Below are 26,325 nucleotides of genomic sequence, written 5' to 3' on the forward strand. Positions count from 1 at the left end.
ATACAACAATAGAAAACCCCTGTGGAATTTTACCGTAAATGATATGATCAGGATGACCAGGGAACAAAATAGATGCATTTGATTGTTTTGATTGTTGGTAGAAAAGGCACAGGGAGACTAAAATATGCTTTTAATTTGCAGCACGGCTCAACATTCTCTGCTCTGGCAAAATTAACATGATGAGATTTAATCAAGGGATCAAGTGTCACTAAAGGATTGGTTCATGGACTTCCGAAGCTCATTCACTTATTCTTCCCATTAAAGCAATTATCACCTTAGTCTAGTAAAGATGAGCCCTAGTACTGAGATATAAAGGTGTGCAGTGACTCCAACGCTCGTCTACGGACTGTGATGCTGTCACATGGTAAGCCCCATTGCCGATGGTACCGGATCAGCGCTATCCCAGTAAAAGAAAATAACGCAAGGGCCCAAGACAAGTGTCTTCTGAAACGTGATGGAATAATATGGAAAGATAAGAAGAACAATAAAACTATTAAATAATAAGAATTCTAAAAAAAAAATCTTTAGATTATTTACAATGAAACCCAAATCAGAAAGACGACACATGAAAATAGACCTGGCAAGATGGAGGGGTGAGCCATGCCAGTCCTCAAGGGCCACCAACAGGTCAGGTTTTCAGGATTATCCCTGCTTCAGCACAGGTGGCTCCATCAGTGGCTCAGTCAAAGCAGATATCCTGAAAACTTGACCTGTGGGTGGCTCTTGAGGACTGGAGTGCCCCACCCCTGGTATAGTGTGACAAAGTACAGGTTGGGGTGTCCTGCATCCATTAAAGGCCAAGAACCATTACATTACCCAATGTAACCTTTTATTTAACAGTCGTTACCTTTTCAGAGGCCGCGATTTATGGAGGCATTGAACAGACAACCCTATGCTTGGTACCAGCACTACAAATGATAAGGGGATAAGTGATAACAATTTTGATTTTATCTTAATTGCATACCTAAATATAAGGAGCAAGCCCCTTACCTGACTGAAAATAACGTACTGGACTTCCATACACAAACATGCACATGGACCCGTAAAATCAGAGTTCAATTCATTGTTTCCTTCACATTCTGTTTACAAGTCAGAAGAAAAGGAAAGAGGGGGCGGGGTGGGAGCGATGCTTAACCTTGCATAAAACACAGCAGATAAAGAAAGATCAGTGCCTTCCAAATTCATATTTATGATAGCCATCTGATTATTTTTATTTATTTTTGTTTTAATGACAACATCAAGATTAAAACTATTAAACATAGCACAGCTATGTTTTCCCTTTCTTGTATAGCACAACAATGTATGCTGCTCTGTAATGTACATATCATTTATAAATCTGTGCTTATAATTTAACCTCGGTGTCTGGGGCAAACTGGGATTGAACGATTTGCCCGTAGTCTCAAGGAGACCTGACCCCGGACTTCACCTGCTCAAAAAAAAAAAAAAGTTCCTACAACTAAACTACTCCATCAGCATCTTCAACTGATCCTTCCAGAGATGTCACTTACATCTCATAAAGCTCTATAGAATATAAAAGGGTTATCTATTCCATCCATTAAAACCCATCAGCACTACAATAGCAACATTGATCTAAACTTTCCTGCTTTTTCTTCAGGTCTGATCTTAACCAATTCCTCCAACAAAATCATTGGTTATACACATAACAGATACATGTTTATCTAGCCATTGCATCAGGAGGTTCCATTGGTTAGATTTGGTACAAATGTATCTTCAGGTACCTTAATACCACAATCCACGCTACTCAATATTTTTGGAATACTTTTTTTTTTTTCCCCCTCAACATCCAGGGACTCCACGGTTCCTGCGCCAACAGTTAAAAATATTTTCCAACCAGCAGGGGTGGAACTAGGCACCAGTGGGGACCGGCGAAAGTTAAAAAAGAAAAGAGGCTCTCATCTTCTCCCAGTGCCCTTACACATGGAGATGGTGCGATGCCGACATAGGGAGCCCACCCAGGCAGCGATTGCGGCAGTTGAGCCCAACAGCATTCCAGCGCGTGGAGGGTGGGCCCCTTAAGGTGGTGGGTCCTAGTGCAGATGAACGTAGTTCCGCCACTGCGAGACTCAAAATGGCTGCAAGGTCAGGCTCCCTCCAGCAGCAAGTACAAAGCTGCAACACCACTGAGATGAGGTCACAACTTTCTATTTGTGACCCACAGCCATATTTGTAGTCTTGTTTACATCATATCGAGGCATGACAATCATGATCGTCTTGATCAGCTCACGTAAGGGCCAAAACTTCAAACAGAAATGTAAGCGGGTGTTGCATTACTATAAGTGTGCGTAGATCCTATGTGGTCCTTATTGGTCTATAGGGATGGAATTATATAGAGTATTTGTATGTGCAGGAGACAGCTGTGTGTGCATTCATATAGCGCAGTATGTATAGACATGGCCTTTAGCACTCCTGTCATATATATAAATCCATCCCTTTTTTCTAATGTGATTTATACATTTGGTTGCTATGTTTACTTGTCTCTGGTCAAGTACAGTACTAGTGTAATCTTTATATTCTGCCTTTCATGTATTTGTGACTTTGTGTACATTGGAGTGCTGGGAACACAGTTACATTTAAGTCTAGAATCTAGAGGGAATATGGGTCCCTGTTAGTTCCCATTGCACCATTATCAGTTTAGTTATTTGTCCTTTATTTAATAGAATTGTGCTGTCTGATCCCTATACTTTGTCACGACAATTATCTTAAATCCAGGGAAGTACATTTCTTTTTAAAAATGAGCACTTAAGTCAAACTGGGGTATGTTTATGAAAAATAGACGGAATGTATATACAGGAATAAATCTTAAATGAGACACAAAAATGTACTGTGGTTTTTATTCTGTAAGATGCACTTTCACACAAAAGCAGTGCTTTATATACTACAGCGGGGAACCAAGCATTCAAAACATTTGGTTGGAATATATTTGTTTTTAACTACAAATAACAGTAAATGTACCTCTAAGTAAACCTGCATCTGCACAAAAGGCCATCATCAAAGGATGCTTGCAGATACTTTTCTCACCAAAAAAAATATTTTAGCAAAAATAAAGGAATGCAGAGTAACAGAAAGTAGGTACTATTGAATTTTCCTCCCTCTCTTTATTGAAGGCATCCTTTGAGGGCACATAAATGCATCAGCTCAACCTTCTGACAATCTTTTGTGTAGAGACAGGAGTCCTGCCGGATCCAAGAGCCCTGCTTCAGACTAATGTTTTTTTACAAGCCTTTTAAATGTAAACTTGACATTTACAACAAATAGCAGAATATTTTACAACAAGACTATGCCGTCTGCCATACAGTACATTGCAGACCCTTCTGGGGTTTATGCTGGTACCACATTGCAAATATGCGATTTGAAATTCTGCTCGGCTTTAATCACGGGATTGACAGATACTTAATCCAACACAGCACTTGAAGTTAGAAACCACATCAAAAGTTCATGCACACGCAATCAGGAGGGGGAAAAAAATCTCTTCTTTAGATTGTTCATTTGATCTACTAATCTGATGGCTTGATGAAAACTGGCACATTTCATTATGGACGTGTACAGACAAAGATAGAAGTGCACACAGATTTCAGTGACCATGCATTCTGTGGCGCACAGGGAAAAGAACATAAATATTAATGCGAAAGAGATCGAGGTTAGCAGCAATCTCTTTTGAAGACCAAAGTCCTTATCAGCGTTATGCGAAATCCCAAACAAAAAGTGCAAAAGAAAACATAGCAGCCACTACATATATCGGTAAAACAGAAGTCCATCAGAAAAGCCCCTTTTAATAAACCAAGGGATCACACTGAGCAAAACTGCTGCATTTGTATCCCCTGGAATCTCATGGCAGATGAAATATTTAGCAGAGAATTACAGGTGACGAGTGGGAGGTTCATTCATTGACGACAATCAGAAGGGGCACCACTGTTGTGTTGCCATCACCGAGATAACCTTTGGTTCAGTTAAAAGTAAATAGGACTGCTGATCCGAATCCAATTAGTAACAGAGACATCTAAACACGTCTTTGTTGGTTTTTTTTGCCGGTAATAATTTGTCTTGGAAGCTTTTTATATACATTGACAGTTAATTTATACACAGTCTAATTCTGATATTGCAGTGATTTCAGTGGAGTAAAATCAGTTCCAATAACAATCATAATGGCTGCCATGTTTCAGAGGCATAGATAATGTTATTTAACAACAACGTATCATTCAGAGAATGGGGAACATTTGTCGGATTCAACGACACGTGTGACAAGAAAACAATGAATGAATACAAAGTAACGTATTGATAATTTATGTAAAAAAAATATTGCTATATGCTTTACGGTGGAGGTTTTTTTGGCACTTTTTTTTACCCACCATAACTTAACTCAGCGGTGCGCAATCTGGGGGGTGCGACCGTGGTTTACAGAGGCTCTGCGCGCTTCCCGAAGGCACTGAAATTAAGTGCCGGGGAGCTGTAGGGCCTCTGTAAACCTTTACTTACCTTGGCTCCACACGAGTCGCCATTTTACGCTGCGTCATGTGACATCACGTTGCTATGGCAACGTGACGTCATGACGCCGGAGCCGAGGTAAGTGGGGGTGAGGGGGGGGCGTGGGTGTGAGGTTACCGCAGGCAGGGGGGCGCAGGGAAAAAAAGTTTGCGTCCCCCTGACTTAACTAATGTGTGATGGATACCTATCCAAGCTTCAATTGCAAAGCCAGTATAACCAGTCTCACACTGATGAGACCGAAAAGGTTGAAACAGCTGTCTGTGGGTAGGTTTACTGGCTATGCATCTTAACCCAGACTGCGCTCAAAGCTGTGCAATGCAGCAAGCATAAGCTTATAGGGGTCCATGTCAAAATGGATTTGAATCAAAAGGTGGCACTGTGTGCTCATTTGTATGTTATTTCCCAGAATCCCTTGCTGAAGTGGAAGCACTGTATGCTGGGCGATAATGATGAAAGGCAGGGTTGCAGACCTGTCTAAAACATGCAAATGAGCACACAGTAATATTTCCATATATATACACACACACACTTCACCCACCACCAGGATCCATGAAGAAGACTCTGCACAATGCCTTTGTTTTAGGGTCACTTTCCTACTGTCCCTGAACTCATATAGGCTTGCTCTTATCTTATCGTATCTGTGGGCAAGAGAGTGACTCTTTAGCCACCATATCAATTTCAATACCCAGGAATTACAATGTTTCTGCTGGGCCTTCCATTTTATCTTTTGCTATTGGGACCCCTAGCACTTGCATGATCCCCTTGGTACTTTCCAGCAGCCCCATGCACAATGGAGATTTGGGAGGACATACTGTACCAGGAGGAAATCCTCCAAATAGTTTGCTAATGTGTCATTGGCTATTTTACTGATCATGCACTATAGCTGCGGCCGCCTTTATCCTAATGCGGCCGTGGCCGCATCACTCTGACAACCGCGGCCAGTTTGTTTTTTTTCCGCAGCAGTTAGCGCTCGGATTTTTAGCGCTGTCTGCTATACCGTCTAAAAACACAGGTGGGAGTTCGCGAGCTGTTGTCTTAAAAGTCTAATAGCAATTCAACCTCCAGTACAGTACATCCATACATTCTCTGCAAGTCTGTGTGCGCGAGCAGTACTGTAATTGTAAAATGAAACGCATAGGCGTGTTACAGTATCACATTTTCGGCGCATACAGTACAGCGCTCTCCCTCTCGCCCCCGCGCACACACAAGGCTAAAGTACTATTTCAACTTCTTATCTACAGTACACCTTTCCCACACCATTCCTTGGAATGGATGGTTTTCTGGCTTCAATCTTCCCGAACCTGTCACCACATTCCTGCGTGTATAACATACAGAGTCTGGTGTCACATTTCTGCGCATGCGTGTATAACTTCACATTCATTTAGAAGTTTTTTTTGTTTTCGTTTCCAGACATGTGCCTGCATAAAAATTCGTGATATTCAGTTATTCAATCGGTACTGTAGCTTTTTAATGCGACACTAGTCATGCACCTGCTTTATTTATGTGTTTTTTTTATTTATTTGGGGTTGTGGGTATCAAAACATTATGATGACCTGTTGAAAATATTTCTTTGAACGACAGTACAGCTAATCCTTCATGCAGCTTTACCCCCCTGCCCCCAGCACACACACACACACACACAAGGCTCAAGGATTTGATTTCAACTTCTTATCGACACAGACCATTCATTTTCAAATGGTTGGCTTTGTTTTTAATTGTCCTGAGCCTGGTGTCACATCTCTGCGCCTGCGTGTAATTCTCTTTGATTATTAATTCTTGTTGATTATTAATGCGCTGTAGTTCAAAAAGATACTGAATGCTTCAAAATATGTGCATGATATGACGGATCTCATGGGGACACATTTGCCAATATAGTATGCTCCTTCAAATTTGCAACCATGAATCTAAAACTGCTTGAGGGGAGGGGTAATAGCCGAAAAGCTAATTTTATATGAATTCTGGCCATCAGCGTCCCTTGCCCACATGATTTTATTACATCCGACTGGTATTCGATGCGGCATAGGTCCTTTCTATAGCGTCATTTACAGAGCTACCTTTTGGATAGGAGAGGTGCTGAATGATCCTGAATTCACCTGGCTATTTTTAGGGCCACCTGAAGAGGAAATGATTAGCTCAGGCAGTGGGGGTGCAGCAAAGGAGCCTGCCATGTGCCCCCAAACTTGATTCTTAGCTCAGCTAATCTATTACTATATGTGCATGGGTTGCAGCAGAGTTTCTAAGGCGTACTGTAAAACTGTTCATCGTACTCCTGACACGCTGAGCCCCCGTACGTTTTGTACATGCTAAATACCAACTCCACGTATTTCATGAGATTAACTCAATTAAGCAGTTCCCAAATACAATGGAACCCCTAAGCCAGTTATCCATAGTTTTAGATCTGCCTTCGCCCGTTAACCTGTTCTCGCCTGCTGACCGTGCCCTCTTTTTTTATCCGTTACCCCATCCTTGGACATATCAATGTACTTGCCTTTCATTATGACTCTCCTGTATTTGCTGGACAGCTGTGAGCAAAGGGAGGAAGTCGCTGCAGGAATATTTATTGTTACCACTGCAGGCCGCAATAACCCCTTTGTCTCTGCACACCCTGCTTCTTATTGGTTGCTCATCCCTATCCTTGCGATCTTGCAACGTTTTTACAGACGGATTAATCGACGTTAACAGCTTCCTCATTAACCTAAACATTGGGGTATCATCAATGCCTGAAATGCTCTCTACTTCTGACTTTGCGCTTTCGGTATCACTGGAACCCCGAGACTCACAATCACACACAACATTTACAGCCTTTACACGCAGCCCTGATGCTGCCGACAGGAGACCTGCCTGATTGCTCTGACGTTGTGATCTGCCGTCTTGGTGCTATCATGTCGTGGCTCCGCCTGGGATAAATTGGTCGGCTAGGGGTCAGCTTGGGGGGAATATGTAGAAGGGGCTGAAATGTAGCCTGCAGGGAGCTTGGGTAATAGCAATGCCCTGTGGTGAGCCCATGTGGCCCCGGGGTTCAGGGGCAGGGGCTAGGTGGGACAAGGATGACCCTGGAATTGCTGCTGGAAGGCGAGGTGGAACCAGGGTAACCCAGTGATCGGTGGAGGGGCCCAGACTTGGCCAGCAGAGGTGAACGGGTGGGGGTGGGCCCGGGTGAGTCAGGGGTAATGGGCATGGTCAGTGACGAGGCAGGCAATGGTCGGTGGCATGGGGTGGAGGAACAACCGAGCTGCACTTGGCCTGAACGCAGGCCGGAAATCCATCCCCATGAGGCATGCGAGGGAGGGGGCATCCGCTGACATGTGTGGGGGCCTTCCGGGGAAGGTCATTAGGAACCGGATGTGGAAGGGGGTGGCAGCTTCTGGTCAGGCCGCATGATATGGAAGCACCGGCTGCAGGTCTCTTCCTCCTGGGGGCTCGTCCCCGTGGTTTGTGGCGCTGCAGGATAGCACGCGAGGACTCCTGTACGTCCGCAACCGGGGGCAGCTTGCAGCACATGGTGGGGGCCTTGTTTATTGGTTCTGAACCAGGATTGAAGCTGTGTCAGCTGGCTGTGTCCTATGGTCGCTGCTGCAGGAACCGGGGATGCTGATGGATCGGTCGCTAGCACTGGGTGACGTGGCTGTGGTGGAGGAAGGACCCACCGAGAGAGCAGTCTGGTTAGCGACATCATGGGATCCATGGAGCAGCTACGGCAGCAAGGTCTAGGGCTAGGTCTAGGTCTAGGGCTAGTCTGACCCTCTGCTCTGGAATTTGCTCTTCGATCCCCTAAACCCAAACTCCTTTCTTCACCTGGACTACTTAGTGTCCCCCCACACAGCCCACCTGGAGTAAGACAGAGACCCTCCACACTCTGCTTCCCATTAGTGTGGGTGTCAAAGACTAAAAAGCGTTGTTGAGGGGCAAGGAGGGTTGAGGAGAGCCACCAAAATCCACATTTCTCTTGGATAGTCCGCAGCCTATATTGGGGGCAACTTGCCCTATGCTGGAACCTCTGCTTAACACTTAAATATGGTCTGGTGAGCAAGGAAATATAGTGCATCAATCAGCACAAACTTTTGATGAATAAAGTCATATGTACAATGGATCTCACGCTTTATTTGGATATGACTGTAAGGGGCTCATTCAATATACTGTAGTTCAAATTGTACACCCAGGCCGTTTTGGGATGAAAACTGCTACATCAGTGTGGGTTTTCGGAAGAAACCGTTCTGAACTGCCAATTTGGACTATACTGAATGAGCCCCTTACAGTCACTACTCACTGTACACATGACTTGATTCAACAAACGTTTGAGTTGATTGATGCACTACATTTCCTTGCGCACCAGAAAAAGGAAAACAAATCAATCAATACAAACAATATTTCCAGGTTAACTTTGTAGTTACATTTTTATTACGAGTTCAGTTATGGAGGTAATTCACTAGCCAGAACTCAGGGGCCCATTTCTTTGGCTTGTACCTGCATAAAATACTAAAACACTAAAATACCGATTTATTTAAATCCTACATTCAGAGAGAGAACACAATTTTGAAAGATGCAGCTTGTTCCGAGCACGTTTGACTTAAAATTGCAGCTGCATGTTAGCTCTGGGTATTTGGTAAACAGATGTAAAGAGGTGGATGAAATAATGAAACCAACCATTGTTTCCATCAAATCCCACCATATGACAAGAATGGTCTTGTTCAAGGCATTCAGGTACTTTTAAACATTCATCACAAAAGCCAATGATATATATATATTTACTATTCCTTTAAAAAAATATAAGGGCATAAATTATATATGTATCTATTCCTGTACAACAATTCTCCTCTAAAACCTGCACAGCTTTGTTAAATAGTTGGTGAATCTCTACAATGCTAACCCAGGCTGTGCTGAAAAGCTGTGTAATGCAGCAGGCATAAGCTTATAGGGGTCTATGTTAAAATGGATAAGAAGCAAAAGGTGACATAGTGCTCATTTGCATGTCATTTCCCAGAATCCCTGGCTGCCGTGGAAGCACTGTATGCTAAGAGATAATGGGGAATGACAGGGTTGCAGACCTGTCTGAGACATGCGAGTGTGCTCACAAGCGATCTTTGAATTTGCTGTACAAAAAATTCAACTTATTAACTGACGTTGAATTGTTTTCCTTCCTTTCCTTTTATGTTTTGTTATTTTACTTTATACAGAAACCTCCTTGTGTTTTTGCCAGTGGCAAATTACAGTTCAACAATCAATTTATTCCATTTGTACAGGATAATAAAACTTTTTTTTTTTTAAAGAGTTATAACCTAGTATTTAAAAAAATATAGTTATCCTTAACCGTTTTGCATTATAGCATATACAATGTCAAATACACGGTTGGAAAATAGTTCGATTTTCAAAGCTTTTTACCTACACTAATGTCCCAATGACCACCTTCTACTATATTTTTGTGCTCTTCACATTCAGTAGAACAGGGGGGGGGGGCAACGCCAGTCCTCAAAAGCCACCAACAGGTCAGGTTTTCAGGATATACCTGCTTCAGCACAGGTGGCTCAGTCATTGACTGCATCATCTGTGCTGAAGCTGGGATATCCCAAAACCCTGACCTGTTGGTGGTCCTTGAGCACTGTAGTAGGCCGTCATCTTTGATATACATTGTAGGAGGCTAATAATACCATTTATCCCACATAGTCTACCCACTGTACCTACGTACTACAATCTCATGGACTCAAATCTAACAATATTATTCAAAGCTTCCTTTCCCTGCTGCCTCATGTCTGTCCCAGGCAGGGCCGTCTTAATGTATGGGCACGCTGGGCAGTTGCCCGGGGACCCCACACCATAGGGGGCCCCACGTGCCCGACCTATGCATAGGGTTGCCAGGTGTCCGTTTTTTTAATCGGAGGTAATACCATTTTTGTGGTGGCGGAGGGCAGCGCAAGCGCGAGGGCAGGCAGTGCAGAGAGTGGTACGGAGACGGTGCCCGGGCAGGAGCACTCGTGTGTGTGTCTCTGTGTGCAGCGTGTCCCTGATTGGAGGAGCGGAGAGCCAATCAGAGGACAGCTGGGGCGGAGCCCACACCCCGGCCGCCCAGAGAAGTCTGTGTCCTTCCTGGCAATAAGGTAAGGACACAGATTGGGGATTGGGGGGCCAGGGTGAGATGGTGAGAGGATGGGGGGGCAGGGTGTGATGGTGAGAGGATGGGGGGGCAGGGTGTGATGGTGAGAGGATGGGGGGGCAGGGTGTGATGGTGAGAGGATGGGGGGGCCAGGGTGAGAGGATGGGGGGCAGGGTGAGAAGATGATGGGGGGGCAGGGTGAGATAATGGGAGGGCGGTAAGATGGTGATAGGGGCCAGCCTGGGGATATGAGATCATGATGATGGGGGATATTTTAAATGTATTGGGGAGGTGGGGTATATTTTACATGTATTGGGGAGGTGGGGTATATTTTAAATGTATTGGGGAGGTGGGGATATATTTTAAATGTATTGGGGAGGTGGGGGTATATGTTAAATGTATTGAGGAGGTGGGGGTATATTTTAAATGTATTGGGGAGGTGGGGGTATTTTTTTTTATGTATTTGGGGGAGGTGAGGGTATTTTTTAAATGTATTTGTGGGAGGTGAGGGTATTTTTTAAATGTATTTGGGGAAAGTGAGGTTACTTTTTAAATGTATTCGGGGGCGTGGGGGTGTTTTTTGTAAATGTATTCGGGGGGCGTGGGGGTGTTTTTTAAATGTATTTGGGGGCGTGGGGGTATTTTTTATATACATTTGGGGGATGTGGGGGTATTTTTTATATGCATTTGGGGGATGTGGGGGTATTTTTTATATGCATTTGGGGGCGTGGGGGTATTTTTTATATGCATTTGGGGGATGTGGGGGTATTTTTAATATGTGTTCGCGGGGGGGGAGGGGGGGCGTGGGGGTATTTTTTATATGTGTTCGTGGGGGGGGGGGGGCGTCCAGTATTTTTGGACAAGCCACCTGGCAACCCTAACCATGCGTGCCCACCAATGCTAAAAATCTCCATTCTAAGTCTAGCTAGGAGGGCTCGCTCTCCCTCCACCGCGGTGCCACGGCTCCGCTCGCTCTCCCCCGCCCGGAAGTGGAACCCCGGCTCCACTCGCTCTCCGCCCGCCCAGCACGCGTCACAACCGCTCGCAGCCTAGCAGTGCAGCACTTCCGGTGCCTGCTGCTGCTAGGGAGCGTGTGGGAGGCTGGGAGCGACAGTGTAGGCAGGGCCCCGTGCACTGCACTGCCCGGGGGCCCCTAATTTTGTTAAGATGGCCCTGGTCCCAGGTGTCCTTGAATTATTTGGTTCTACTTGCCACCCAACATTGCTGCTGGAAACTCCCTCCATACAACTACTACTCTTTCAGTAAAGAAAATAAAACGTAGTAACTGGTGTCAGGCGAGATGCAAACTAGATCAGTAACTAACAAGGAATACAAAACGACATCTATAGTTTTTAAGGTAAATGTTGTTTACAATATATAACAGCTATTTCCAGTGGTAACACATTGTAAAGTAATATTGGAAACAGGTCACATTAAATCTTGCATCTCCATGTTGACAGCTCCCTGCATTCTGGAGGTGTATCCGCTTTCAACACTGTGTGGTTCTGTCAAGTGCAATTAGCGGCAAGTTCACTCACAAGTAAGAAAGGCTGTTTTTAAGAAGGAAAATCAGCTAGGAGTCAAAGTGGGTGTTTATGCAAAGTCTAAAATGAAAAGTGTACCCTTTGTTATTTCAGGATTACGTGGGACAACGTTGCTATTCAAGCACGGAGTGAAATTTGAATGTAAAACAATGTATTCTTCTCTGGGGTGAGAGGAAAAATGTGACGTTTACAATTCATTTGGCCAGTTATGACTTGTAAGGCCGCGTCTATGCTTAGAGCGACCGCGCGCACGTGAGCGAAAGCACGGCAGGTTTTTCGCCAAGCAAATGTTTTTTTTTTAATTTTGTTTTCGCAGCGGCCGGGTCACGTGAGCAGATCGTCCAATGAGTGCGCACCAGCTCCGTGACGTCATCGGCCACGCCTCCCCGTCACGAGGATCTGTAGTCCACAGATCGCTCGGCTGACAGGTGCGCGCAGCAATGCCATGCGCTCCGTCGCGCGCGACTGCACCCTGGACTCTGCCTAAGATGTGAAACTGTCATACAAAAGAAACCCAACACATCATGTTTTCACCCAACAGCGTCACTTTAGGTAATATTTTAGGAACAGTGGTTTCAGTCCCATCTGCAGACCCGAAGCAATAGGACATGGATTGGTACATAAATAAATAAAAGCAATCTCTAATCGTCATTCTAGGGTTCATCCACAAGGGTCTCATGACCATTCTCGTCTTTACTGGCCCAGCTTCATCACTCCGGTTGCTACCCCTACTCTCTATAATGTAATATACTGTAGTTTAACAATATGCTTGAAAAAGAAACTTTTTTTTTTTTTATAATGATGAGGTTATGGGTTACCTGAATCTGTTCTGGAGTCCATTGGTCCAGGTTGACGGATTTGACCCTTGATATATGAACTCCTAGATTTCGATGAATCCCAGCACATCGGATGCAAATAAAAACCCCGAGGTTCCAGGAAGCCCATCTGGGACCTGTAAGAAATTGAAAAATGAAACTTTACATGCTTTAAATACTCCATGTTTCATTGGCCGCACTACGGGGGCCTCTAGGACGGGAGGAATTAAGCAATCTTTCCAAGTTAACAGCTTTTGGGGGGCTGTTAAAACTCTTCCGTGTTTCAGTAGATTGTCAGCAAATTTTAGAAAGCACAAAAATCAACAACAACTAATAAAAATGGGATCTCCACACCAATGGAACAAGGATGACTCTCCATCACCAAACAGGACACTGGGGACGTTGGAGTGCTCATCAGCTGGTTCATTTAAGAAACCTCCTGTCAGTGCTCTTATCTCCCCAATGTAGTTACTACTACCACAACCCTGCTTAGCCCACTTACTCCTAGCACGGAGACAAAAAGTATAATTCGCTTTCATTAAATACAACTGTTCATTCCAACTACTGTTCTGTATGTGCCACTCACAAGAGTAACTACTACTGCAGGTAAGGCCTCTACGGTTGGTATTGCTGGCAAAAGGGCGAAGGGAATGGGATTATGCAAAGCTAACACGTAGATAATTCAATGGCCTGTAAGTGTACACTACTTAAACCTCTTTAAACGTGTAAAGCTCTGTAAAAAGAGCAAGCCACTGCACTATTTCAGCAAACACTGTTAATATTACTTCTCTATAAACAGTTTATGCTCTCACATTCTCTATTATTTTAACTCACATTAGAGAAATCTTTACTCTTTATTTTTCCAAAGATGAAAGAACAAATGGCTGCCATTGTCTGTAAAGAATAAAATGGTTTTGCTATCTAATACTATAATACAGGGCCTAAGATCAGTCCTTGATCACAAGCAAAATATATGTTTTTTTTCCAATATTTCTCTAATTAACAGTTAATTAACATACTGCTAAATGTTCCTGAGACAATTTGCCCCATGTGTATGTGTTGCCCTGAAACCTGCCGGTTGGCCGTGAGTATTGCACATGGGAGGCTTATATATAATGCACAGCAATCTACAATTAGCATCCAGAGTACTTGTTTATTAAACAACTACTTTTGAGGCATCGCTCCTTCACGGCAAAGGATGCTTTAGGGGCATGAGAAAATAATTCCCTAATGGCAAAACAAAGCATGGAAATGATTCAAGTACAGCTCAACCCCCTTATAACACTGTGCTCGGGTCCAAAGAATCACATCGCGCTATAAGCGGATCGCTTTAGAAATAATGTACATTTGTTTGCACTGTACAATAAAGTATTTAAGATATTAATAATTGTGTTGTAAACTATCCATAAATACGAAGCCACGCTTGCATCGCGTTACTGTATAAGCGGATTCGCGGCGTAACGGATCAGGTTACAACGGGGTTGAGCTGTATTATAAAAGGTGAAAAACGGGAACTTTTTAAGTGCTACAGTATGCATTGTTTACTATCGAAACTAAAGAAAAAAGGCCTTCAGTCCTCTATCTGCATATCTATTAAATTGCGCAGGACTTATAAAGCAACAATAAATGTAAGATAATGAGGCTACATATCTGAGAACTTTTACTTTATTGAAACTCCGATATACTGTAAGTTACATAGGGGGCTGAACCTTTCAATGCAATTAACTGCAATTGTTAGAACAATCTGAACAGTATTCAAAACAAATCCTTCAGGAACAAAGAAAATATTTATTAAACAGTAAGCCATTACATTTTAGAATATTGTTTTTTCAGCATGTCATTTTAATAGCTAAATCATTCCATAAAAAAATTGCTTACCATAGGGTTATTCGATTAGAATAAATTGAATATAATGGGTGAATAAATAACTTTTTGAGGTCTTTAAAGTTTGTTTGCAATTTCATACCTGGGTGGCATGCATCAAATTCTGCAAGGAAACCAATTTACTATGTGACGATGAACTGAGATGTAACTAGAATGCATGAAAGACCAAACTATGTGTGTCTCCCGTATTAAGTACAAACTGCAGCTCACACATTTAAGTAAATCACTGGTGTCATTTTCCCAGCCTTATGTTAAATCTTTTGAGTTTGGCAATAAAGGTAAGAAAACTGTCATCCTAAAATAGAGGAAAAGGTAAATCAGCTTTGCAGACCTCATCACCAGCGCGTTGTATATCTTTCTGGAGATTAAAATGCTGCTTTAGGAATTCAACCTTAAGACGATTGATGGAATGCGCGCTCCTCGCTGAATCTGAATTATCTAACACCACGTTCCACTGCTACACAAAATGTCAATATTTAGGCATGGAATGGACGAGCAATTCAACGACAGGGTGATCTCGGTATTTCCATAATTGCATGGTTAACCCAAATACTCACTTAACATTACTTTTTATATTAAGTAAATATACCTTTATGAAAATATAAAAACACTTTTTACATCGTTTTTTCATTTTTTTATTTGAGACATAAACAAATGTAAATCATACTAAAAGCAGAAATCCCCTCTGCCAGGTTTTTGTTGGTGAACACCTCTCTGTATCTACAATTGCTCAACTAATCCCACGTCACTATCACCCCGGGAGTATAGCCAGGATTCCTCAGGTCCTCCAGAAGTCAAAGCTTCATTAACAGGTCAATGAACAAAGTCCACCTATCCCACTAATGTTTCAGATCAAACTGCAGACCTTCCCTCAAGAACTTTACATCTTTAAAATTGGCATTGGCTGAGACATTGATGATATAAAGAAGGGGTGGCCAACTCCAATCCTCAAGGGCCATCAACAGGTCAGGTTTTCAGGCTCCCTGCTTCAGCACAGGCGGCTCATTCAGTGGCTCAGGCGAAGACTGAAAACCTGTGCGAAGCAGATATATCCTGAAAACCTGACCTGTTGATGGCCCTTGAGGACTGGAGTTGGCTACCCCTGGTATAAATGAAAACAATAAATGACACAAATGCCGTTTCCTGTATATTTGGACTATTGGAATGCTGACTGCATATAGCCAGCACGCAGCGTCCAGACAGAGGATACAATTGTCAACTGGTTGTGCATTATGGTCCTTCTAAGGCTGAGTCCCCAGTGGCCGCTGCAGCTCGCGCTACACACCTCTATGGTGCAGGCCCCAGTGGCCGTGTTTGTGAGTGGGAGCGCAAAGCGCGATGATGCGTACGCTGGCAGGGAAGACAAGAATGTTGTATTCCCGTGCCGCAACGCGATCACGTGGTCGGCACGCAGCCAATGGAAGGGCAGATATGCCCGTCATGGCCGAGCCCCCCATCATGGTGCAGCCCCCCCGTGCATTCCATCGCTCCCCTACAGACCGCACAACACAGCTTTCAACTGTGCACGCGCCGGCAGACCGCCAGGCGCGCGTGCTGCAGGTAATACAGGTAACACTGGGGCCGTAGCCTTACTACAAAATGGAGGCAGCAAAAGTAAACACCACAAGACATGTACATTTTGAATTGCTAGTGCGGCATTTCACCCTATGTTGGCAAGAAAAAAAGCTTGAAACTTCTTATGATCTGGAGAATATACCGAGACTGGCGGCTTATACGGGGGGAACTTTGCTGTGGAATCCTGGAATTCAGCTTTCAAATCACTGTCTCCCAAGTTGCTATGTAAATACTAATATTATAATATAAAAAATAAGACTACGGCTGTCTATTTAAAAAACAAATTCCCCAAGATAGGGATATTATATATATATATATATATATATATATATATATATATATATATATATATATATATATATATATATATATATATATATATATATATATATATATATATATATATATATATATATATATATATATCTCTTGCCTGAACCATGGGTGGATCCCCAAATTCTGTAGCTGCAAGTGGTCCAGTGGGGAAACTATTTGGCTGCCAAGGTCAGTGCTGACTCCGACACTCAACAGAAAAGTCTCAATGTCATTGGGAGGCCCTGGAGGCCATCCTTGTAACCCCACCCCCACATTTATCATTTTGTTTTCGTGTCAAAACCACCACACAAGAACCATACAAATATCTCTAGCACAGTGGTGCGGGCAGTCGTGGGAACAGAAAGAGACAGGCTCCCAGGGCACACACAAACTGATCCTGATCGCATGCTTGATCAAACAAAATAAAAAATCATGGTCTCAATGTAGAAAAAAGTGAACAATCTTTATTGCAGCATAAAAAATGAACAGTATAAAACCTCCCACGCGTTTCAACCAATGACTGGTCTTTCTCAAGGATGTCGCCTATTTGATTCTGCCCCCCATGTACTCTCCCCCCTTCTGATTCACACTGATTACACTGATCCTGTTCTATTCCATCCAAGCTGGAGCGCAAGGCAGATTTCTACATTGTGGGGTTGCTGGTTTAAACTGCTCATCATTAGTGCTAAATTATTTTCTAAGTGTGGTACCTACTGGGGAAACACAATTTGTAAATCGATTTACTGGCACCCGAGCTCTAAAAGCTAGAACAATACAAAGAAAAGACATTAACATTGCAAGGGGTGAGGATTGATGGCTGAAACCGACAACCTCTGCAGAGTTCATTTCTGCTCTTTCATACCGTTTTAGATACATTTGCTTTTGATTGTGAGAATGCAGCTGAAAAAGAAACATGTGGTCTTGATAGCTCAGGTTCAACAATACAGTCTCATAATTGTAATGCTTCTCCGAGAATAAGTATCACGCAGTGTATAAAGCGTTCAAGGCTAATGACGTGCAGTTCCATTAACTCAGTCAAAAAAAAACCAAAAAGGTTATATATAACTAGATCTTTATATATAAATCTAAAAAAGGGGGAGGAAGCACACCTTTAAGCAAAGTGCATATGCAGAGGAGCGCGTGTGTCATAAAGAACAGATAGAGGGATACTTCACTGAGATACGAGGAACGACGAACACACATCACTGAGCACCTGTCCCTCTGGCAGAAAGCTCCCACATTTCAGTCTATAAACTGTTGTTCAATAAAGCAAACCACACAGCTCTTTGCTATCGGCAGGATTACACTTATTTAAAGAAGTCAATTAGTTTTCTAACCTGTTTACTTAATGCTGTATTTGTCAACTAAGCAAGATTGCACTTTTATTGACCCCAATATATAAACTATACTGTACCCTATATAACTTAATTTTTTTTTATCTGTTTCTATTGTTTTCTCCTTGGTCTGAAACTCTTCTTTATTTGATTTGAGTCATTTGCCTGCAACACAGACTTCCTGTTTGAATACTGATGTAGATTATCCTTAAAAAAAACAAAAAAAAAACAACACTTTTGAAGGACTTATCATTTAGTACATTCAATCTTTCCTACACCACTCCACTAGGAACAACACTAGGAACTGCAGGAGCACCCCTCTGACTTATTTGATGGAGCTGAAAATTGAATTTAAACAAGATAAGTCTATTTGTGACATTGTAGGTATTCTCTCATTAGGGACAGAGAAGCAGCAATCTAATGTCAGAGCCCCTGGATAGAGATCCATTACTTCTGCTATGTGACCTTGTGAAAGTTACCTCGTCTCCCAAACAGAGATTTATAACGTCTGCAGCTGCAAAACAGGGGCAAAAGTGGTGCAAACAGAATCAGTTTAGAAGAAACCACTCCACTGCAAGCCATAGGATTATTCTTTGATAAATCTATTGCTTTTGTTGCACTGCATTTTGTCCCAGTTTTCCAGTGTGGAGATTGTACACTTTATTTAATATGCTGCAAATCAACCTTCCCCTTGCTCAGGGACACTTAAGATATAATTCAAGTAAATGAAGCTCACATTTTCATGAGCAGAAGAAGGCTGCTTCAGAGGATTTTGAACAGGTGCTAGTAACATACAGTACACATCCCACCATGCTGTGTGTCTGTTACGTGAATTTATTTCAGGTGGTTTCACTGTGAGAGACTTATTGTGGACATTGCAGTGAAATAGTGTATGTGTGTGTGTGTGTGTGTGTGTGTGTGTGTGTGTGTGTGTGTGTGTGTGTGTGTGTGTGTGTGTGTGTGTGTGTGTGTGTGTGTGTGTGTGTGTGTGTGTGTGTGTGTGTATGCCATTGAGAGGAGTCAATGTGATATATATGCAACAGGGTATGTCCAGCCGTACCTGTTTCTCCCCACATAGTGTATCTGCTACATACGTCCTGTTAAGATCCAGGCATTAGAAGGTTAATCTGTGGGCCCTTGACCCCCCTTCCTGCTTCCCCCAGAAAGTGAAGTAAGGTAGGTGGTGTCTCGTGGCCTGTGTACAGCCCCTTGTAGGTGGGTACAGTCCATGAGCCTGTCCCTTCCAGAAGATTCTAGGGGGAGTAGGCTAACGTTTGTAGGGAGTTCCCCTCTGCACCTCATGTGAGGAGGTGGAAAGAGAGTCTTCCTCTCCACCTTAGAGGAGCCCCCTGCTCCTACTGGAGTAATGAGGATGAGTGTGTCCCTCCCTGATCCCTGGCTAGGTAGAAGGAGGGTGAAGTGATGGTGGGAACTGTGAGTCTTCCCCATGGCGGGGTAAGCTTGTTCACTTGGTTGGCTAGCCAAGACCACCTGGACAGTTGAAGTAAAGCCCTGTCTAGAAGTCCTGGGGTGTATGCAGAACAACATGCTGCTAAACTAATTGATGCTGAATAAAGATCCTGCAAATATACCTCAGCCTAAGGTGTCAGTTCCTGGGCTGGGTGAAGGCATGAGTGTAGTGATGGGGGCTGACGCCTACACTTCATGGGAGCCATCACTACTGGAGGCGCTGATAACACCAAGATGAACCAGAGTCCCGTAAGAGCCAGTCCTGTTCAAGTCTCATAACATCAAGCAGACCACTCAGACCTCCTGCGAACCAGGTGAAGCACCAAATCAGCGAGGTAATGCGCCCTTTCCCCCACACTGGTCTCTAAGTGAGGTGGGGGGGCGGGCGGGGGGTGTGGCGATAAACACACGTTACACATACAAACCAATCTCTTACTGGATATGTTCAGCACACACAAGGAGACAGCTTTGTCAACTGCTCCTACTCATACTCCAAAAGAAGAATACAAACCTCTGAAAATCTGCAGCTGCACTGTGTCTACGTGACATGTTTGTACCAGGGCACATAGGGCCATATATTTCCCTCTTTTCTAGACAATGGAAGCTTGTACATATTACCGCGCTCCTCCCTTTAGAAGTGTGCTCCTGGTAAAAGGATTGGCCTTACATATATGGAAAACAAAAGAACAGATCCTGCCCTCCTACCAAATTCAGCTAAAATATTCTAGTGACATGTTTACATTTAGAACCTAAGTCTCTGTAACAAAAGGAGTCATTTGGTTGCATCTTTTGATCAAAACATTCTTCAAGCCGCCAACCTCCGACTTAACTTTGTGAGAAATGTGAAAATTTAAAGAAAATGAAGCATATGCTTTTGTGATTTAGTGCAATTAAAAGCTGGCCAAAGCCAGGAACAAAGTTCCCTTGTTATAAAGGTGAATTGTGGGTGCACAAATACCCTAGTGTGAAACCTAGAAACTTACACATATGCTAATTGGAGAATTGGTAGGGGCTCTGTCCTGAGGGGAGGAGCCATACACTCCAAGGAACTGCTCTGTAAGGCTGCGCTTATAGTGCCTTGCGACGGCGCTCCAAAACAAATCAATTGACTCAATCGTAAGCGCTTGTAGTAAGCGCGACATCGCGACTGAAAATTTGGAAGCCGGCTAAATTTGATTTTTTTTTAGAGACACTCGCCACATGTGACTGTCTCTAAACCAATCAAATTGCGCGCGGCCCGACCCCTTTAGTGACGTCACTGACGACAGTCGCTAAAAAAACAAATGATGGCTTTCGCTGGTGGTGACGGGTGACGTCATCGGTCGCGTCGCCAGCGCTATAAGCGCAGCCTCGGGCAGAAACCAGGCGAGCCAATAACCTACCCCTATGACGCAATGTATCAGTAACACTATCATTAAATGCCCTTATGGAGAATGCAGCAAGGAAGCGGATTGGCCTAACATTCGTGGAAGACTGTACATATCACCGCGCTGCTCCTCCCTTTAGCAGTGTGCTGCTGGTTAATGTAGTCAGTGGGCTGTAAGGTGTCTTCCAGCATCGGAGAACGTATTTTGGCAGAGGACTGCTTAGTAAACATGGGCCATATTGTTAAAGCCAACACGTTTTTACATAGCGCATATATCATCGCCAAAGGTCTAAAAGGCTGTCAATATAATTATCAAATGGGGGGGGCGGGGGTATACTTTGTAATTGTGAGCATGTTATTTAAAACATAATTGCTGCATGCAGGACTGCAGTTTTAACAGCCAACCATCTGTGCACCATAACAACTACAATGGGAGCACGCAGTGGGGAGCTGGAAATAATTCCCTGTTTTAATATAAAAAAGGCAAAATAAAACTTCTTATTGTCAGCGGCAAGGGTCAAATATAAAGCTCTAACCATTTCCCAGCAGCAACTGAGACACCGCGCTGCCAAAAAGTTTCTCGTTTTATAGGCATTAACAGGCACCACTAATGAGAATAATTACTAAAACAACCTTAGGTTGAAATATAATGAGTTTGTGGTCAATCAGCTTTAGAAGAAGCAATTGCTTTCCCCCCCTTTATTTCTTTCAGTGCCCTTGCAAAAGCAAATACAAACGTGCTTAATATCAGCCACAGCAAACATGCGTGTGATAATTCCCAGATCCAGTCTAAACAGAAGAGTATAGTGGCGTGGCTGCCTGCTTTTTGATACGTGGCGGTGTGCGCATTACTACCCTACACCCCGCACATCTTCTCCAAAGAGTCCCGGGTTCAATATGCAGTATACTCCTCTTCCCCTTGTGAGGGAAGCTTAAAGCTCTGATCACATGAATGACAAGGAGAGAGAATGGCTTTAAAACATGGTGGATAGGGGCCAGAGAGAGAGAATACATGTAATGTAGAGAAAATAAGTTTGTAAGTAATCTCTCTCTCTTTATATGGCCAGGATTCACTTCACTGCGACACTGGGTATATCTCAGTGTGATCCCGTGTTAACTGCTACGGAATTGCATTCCCGGTTTCACGTCCTATGAAAGTAGTAGATAGTGACCCTGAATAGTGTTGCCATAAAGACTTACATGGGATTATTCACTATGAAACCATTAATACACATTCTCTACAATATGGGAATTATGGCGTTCAGTGAACAGACCCCATAAAATGGGGGGGGGGGGGGGGGGTGAATGAACAAAATGATTCTTTTTGTTTGAATCTGCTAATTTACGGGGCGATGTGGTCAAGCTTGAACAAGGTGAGAGAAGTTGAAAGTAAGCCATGTTCCTTTTCCCTAATAAAAACTATTAAAGTTGGAACGATAAAAAAAAAAAAAGTTTCAAAAACCTTTGTTAAAAAAAACCCTGATCTCACTCAAATGAGAAAATGTTTGGAGACAGAAAGTTATGGATTTGTTTTGGCACTTCCTTGAACATATCACAAATAGTTCTGTACAAAATGATCATCCTGTACATTAATCTACATGTTGACTTCTTTACAATAAGACACTTCCACAATCCTGGTCCATAATACATTCTACTGGCCAACGCTTTCTAATGTCATATCAGTTTTTGTTACATAAAGAAAATCAAAACCATTATATATAAAAAAAAAAAAAAACTACTTATTTGATAAAGAACAGAGACAACATTGACCAACGTCTGCTATTCTATAATGTACCTTGTGGTCTATGCATTTGGATCAGCGAGGAGGCATGTTAAGGTAGTAGCACCATGTAGCAAATCTGGGCTTGGCCTGAGTCAGAGAGAACAAGAACTTGCGTGGAGCATAAGGACACATGGAGCACAGTAATGATATAAATAACAGTGACTCAGGAACCTGAAGCACCTTCTAGGCATCTAAATACTGCTCTGAGGTCAACAGAGAACAAGACAACAGTGCCAAGCGCAGGCACAGTGCCAAGCGCAGGCACAGTGCCAAGCGCAGGCACAGTACCAAGCGCAGGCACAGTACCAAGCGCAGGCACAGTACCAAGCGCAGGCACAGTACCAAGCGCAGGCACCGTGCCAAGCGCAGGCACCGTGCCAAGCGCAGGCACAGTGCCAAGCGCAGGCACAGTACCAAGCGCAGGCACCGTGCCAAGCGCAGGCACCGTGCCAAGCGCAGGCACAGTACCAAGCGCAGGCACAGTGCCAAGCGCAGGCACAGTGCCAAGCGCAGGCACAGTACCAAGCGCAGGCACAGTGCCAAGCGCAGGCACAGAGCGCAGCACCCAGACTTTTCTAAACACCCTTCCGGATACACTACAAGGTAAAAAGCAAGCGGCTGAGCACAAGCCCCTGTAACGCATGCAGACCATTAAAAAAAAAAAAAACAAAAAAAAAACAGATAATCCTACATAATACAGACACTCTTCTCCGGGTTGTTTTTCAGTATCGGCTTATGCGTTTCCCCCTGCTGCTTGTCAATTATAGTGCTCAGATATGAGACTTCCATTGTATTTCTCCTGCTCTTATTGGTTGGAGCTGGGAAATCTCCATCTAATAAAAGGTCAGGCCCAGAAACGCTGTATTTTCAACGTCGATGGAAAAAAAAAAAATGAAATAATGCAGAAAAATAATAAAACGTGTCGAAGACATTGCTTTATTGCACCTCCAATAAACATTCTGCAGGACTGGGAAGAATTGCTGAAGAGCTCTGTAATATAATGATAGGGCCGTGTACTCCATGGCAGCCAACTCAGAATCAAAATGGTTAAGGAAAGAAAAACAAATACTGTAACTGTAGATCCCCATTAAATCACAATAGTTTGTTGAATTTCAACCAGGTACTGAACTGCCGAGGCTGCAGCACAATGGATCATTTACCTAGGTTTCCAAGGAAAAGAGAAGCCCCTGCTGAGACAATCTGCTATTGTGCACTGCCATCCCTCTTGGTGAACAGCATTTATATGAATTCAGCTTTAAACTATCTGTCATCGCCGTTCTCTTCAAGGCTGTAAACCTGGCTGTCTTTACTGCTGGCCTGGGAGGGGAGGATATATAAATTCTTCTTTCGTACTCAAAATATCCCCACTGGTCCCAACAATTAAAAGCTACAAAATATGGGGATGAAAGCTGCATCAAGATTAGTCTAATGAGGTCATGAAACTCTCAATTAAGCTAAAGTCACCAATGCTCATGAACTTTTCTTTTTTTCTTCTTCTGGAGCACAAGTGAGAAGTTACATAAGGGACGCTTTCCAATTTGTTTCATGTAGAAATTACTATTCAAGCTTTCTGCTGTGGTGAGTGTTTGCCATCTTCAATGCTGAACGAATGTTAGAACATTTGGAGCCATTAGTCTTCAAGTCACGACAACTACAATTTTTCTGCTAGCAATACAGAAATAATACACTGTTTTTCTATATCTTTTTTTTTTTTTTAAAAACACGACATTGATTACAATTTATAAAAAAAAAGTACATAACCAAAAATGTATGTAAAATTATTCGGTGTTCTTTACACCTATACATTTAATGATCCCTCGTAGGTCTGCCAGAAAGTCTTAACTTATTTTGCACGTATCTGAGCCTTTTTCATGGCCACGCAACTCTGCCTTTTCCGAATATAAACTATTCACTCACACCTGGTTAACGCTACAAGGATCTAAATGGGGAGATTGGAGACGCGAATGGCTTTGCATGGACCTGAATTATTCACATTTACATGTAAACTGTCCTTATTGAACTCTGAATATACTGTACCAGGATAAAGCAGCAGTCCCACCTAACACCCTTTAAAAAAAAAAAAAAAAAGGCAAGAAAAGGGATTGGATCTGGTGGGTCTATTTTCAGTGCACGTCAGGGGGATGAGACGGTGTGCGCCAGAGGGGGTATTGTGGGGGGTGCATAGCATGGGGGCTTGCACGTCATGGCTGAGTTAGGATGTGTGTGTGTGTGGCTCTATCAAAGGTGTGTCTAAATCTGTTAGGGGGTGTGTGCAAGTGTGTCTGCCAGGGTGCACAGGTGAGAGTGCGTGAGTCAGTGTGTGCTTGTCAGGGTGTGTCACAGATGCACACTGGCACACGCACACAGCCGCTGAGAGGTTGAGTGCCATGTCAGCTCCCTGTATGCTCTTTACCAAACTCTGGCTCTTAAAAATGCAGGCAGGTTCCTACAATTTTTTATCATTTTTCGCCACTGCTCACGGGAATCAGGGAGTCGCCGATTTCCAAAAACACAAAAATAAAAAGGACTTCTGTATAATCTGCACTCAAACCTCAAGTAGTAGTAATAGTGGTGGTAAACAAATAAAGTGACACATTTAACAATCCCGAATTTAAATAAAGGGAGTACTGTATGAATGTCGTAAGGATCTAATGTGTTATATAGTGGCTAAAAGGGGGTATATCCATAATGGGAAGTCCTAGCACATCAGTGTGTCCAGATACTAAATGGTTAAAAATATATATATATATTGGGTGCTTATAGCACAGAAATCTAAAATAGATGGTACTCGTGGTGGTGAGGTTGGCATCACCCACCTGTGTGTCGCAAGCAAACGAACAACACTCGATAACTCATACAATAAAGAATATACAGTATACATGAAAAGAGGATCCATTTGGAAAGGTGTAAAACCTGAATAATCACCTTTCAAAAACACCCCATTATCCCAGCAAAGATCCCTTGGTCGGAGGTTAGTCTGCCCAAGTAAGATGTAATGTAACCACCCTTTCCTTGGAGTAGTGCAGAGCCCAATGTGAGTAATTGGAACAAAAAAGTGGTTAACCGCACTGTTAGATGTTGTACTGAAGCTATGCCAGCATCAGGTAGTCAAAGCTATACTTAGTCTTACTCCCTGTGTAATCTCTTGTGAAGAGCAGAGGGGAATGGGGGTCGGTGAGGAGGGGGTTAACAGGTAACCTTGGTCTAATAATGGTTAACCGAGATCAATATAGTGGTGATGTGTAGACAAGTCAGTGTAGCACTAGCTATAGTGGGGGCATAGAGAGGTCTGGACTATGATAGAGTAACAGCAGATCAGAACTGCTCTCAAGACCCATCTCTACCCGTATGCGTCCCCAACAAGTGGCAAGTCAGAGGGCTGCGGCCCTGTCCGATATTGCAGCGGTGTCTCCCCACCAGGATACAGCACTGAGTGATGTCATTGCTGGCGCTCAAGACCAACGCCCGTTTCGCACGAAAGTGCTTCGGCAGAGTACCGCCTACTCAGGAGGGGTGTCTGGTGGGAGGCTTGTATGCGAGTGGCTCTGCCAGTGTGCACAAGCGAGAGTGTGAGAGTCAGTGTGTGCCACAGATTCACACTGACAGGTGGGGGGTTGAGTGCCGTGACCGCTCTCTGCCCACTCTTTA

General features: G+C 43.4%; 1 protein-coding gene across 4 annotated transcripts in view; it reads right to left on the reverse strand.

The window, feature by feature from the left end:
- SMAP1 (small ArfGAP 1) overlaps window positions 1-26,325 on the reverse strand; it is a 421,957-nt gene that overhangs the window by 282,398 nt on the left and 113,234 nt on the right. For all 4 annotated transcript variants that reach the window (XM_075598066.1, XM_075598068.1, XM_075598067.1 and 1 more), the window contains one exon: window positions 12,954-13,087. In XM_075598066.1, the coding sequence (XP_075454181.1) occupies window positions 12,954-13,087 (134 nt within the window). The remainder of the gene's footprint in view (window positions 1-12,953; window positions 13,088-26,325) is intronic.

Source organism: Ascaphus truei, chromosome 4, assembly GCF_040206685.1.
Source record: "Ascaphus truei isolate aAscTru1 chromosome 4, aAscTru1.hap1, whole genome shotgun sequence".
Taxonomy (NCBI): Eukaryota; Metazoa; Chordata; class Amphibia; order Anura; family Ascaphidae; genus Ascaphus; species Ascaphus truei.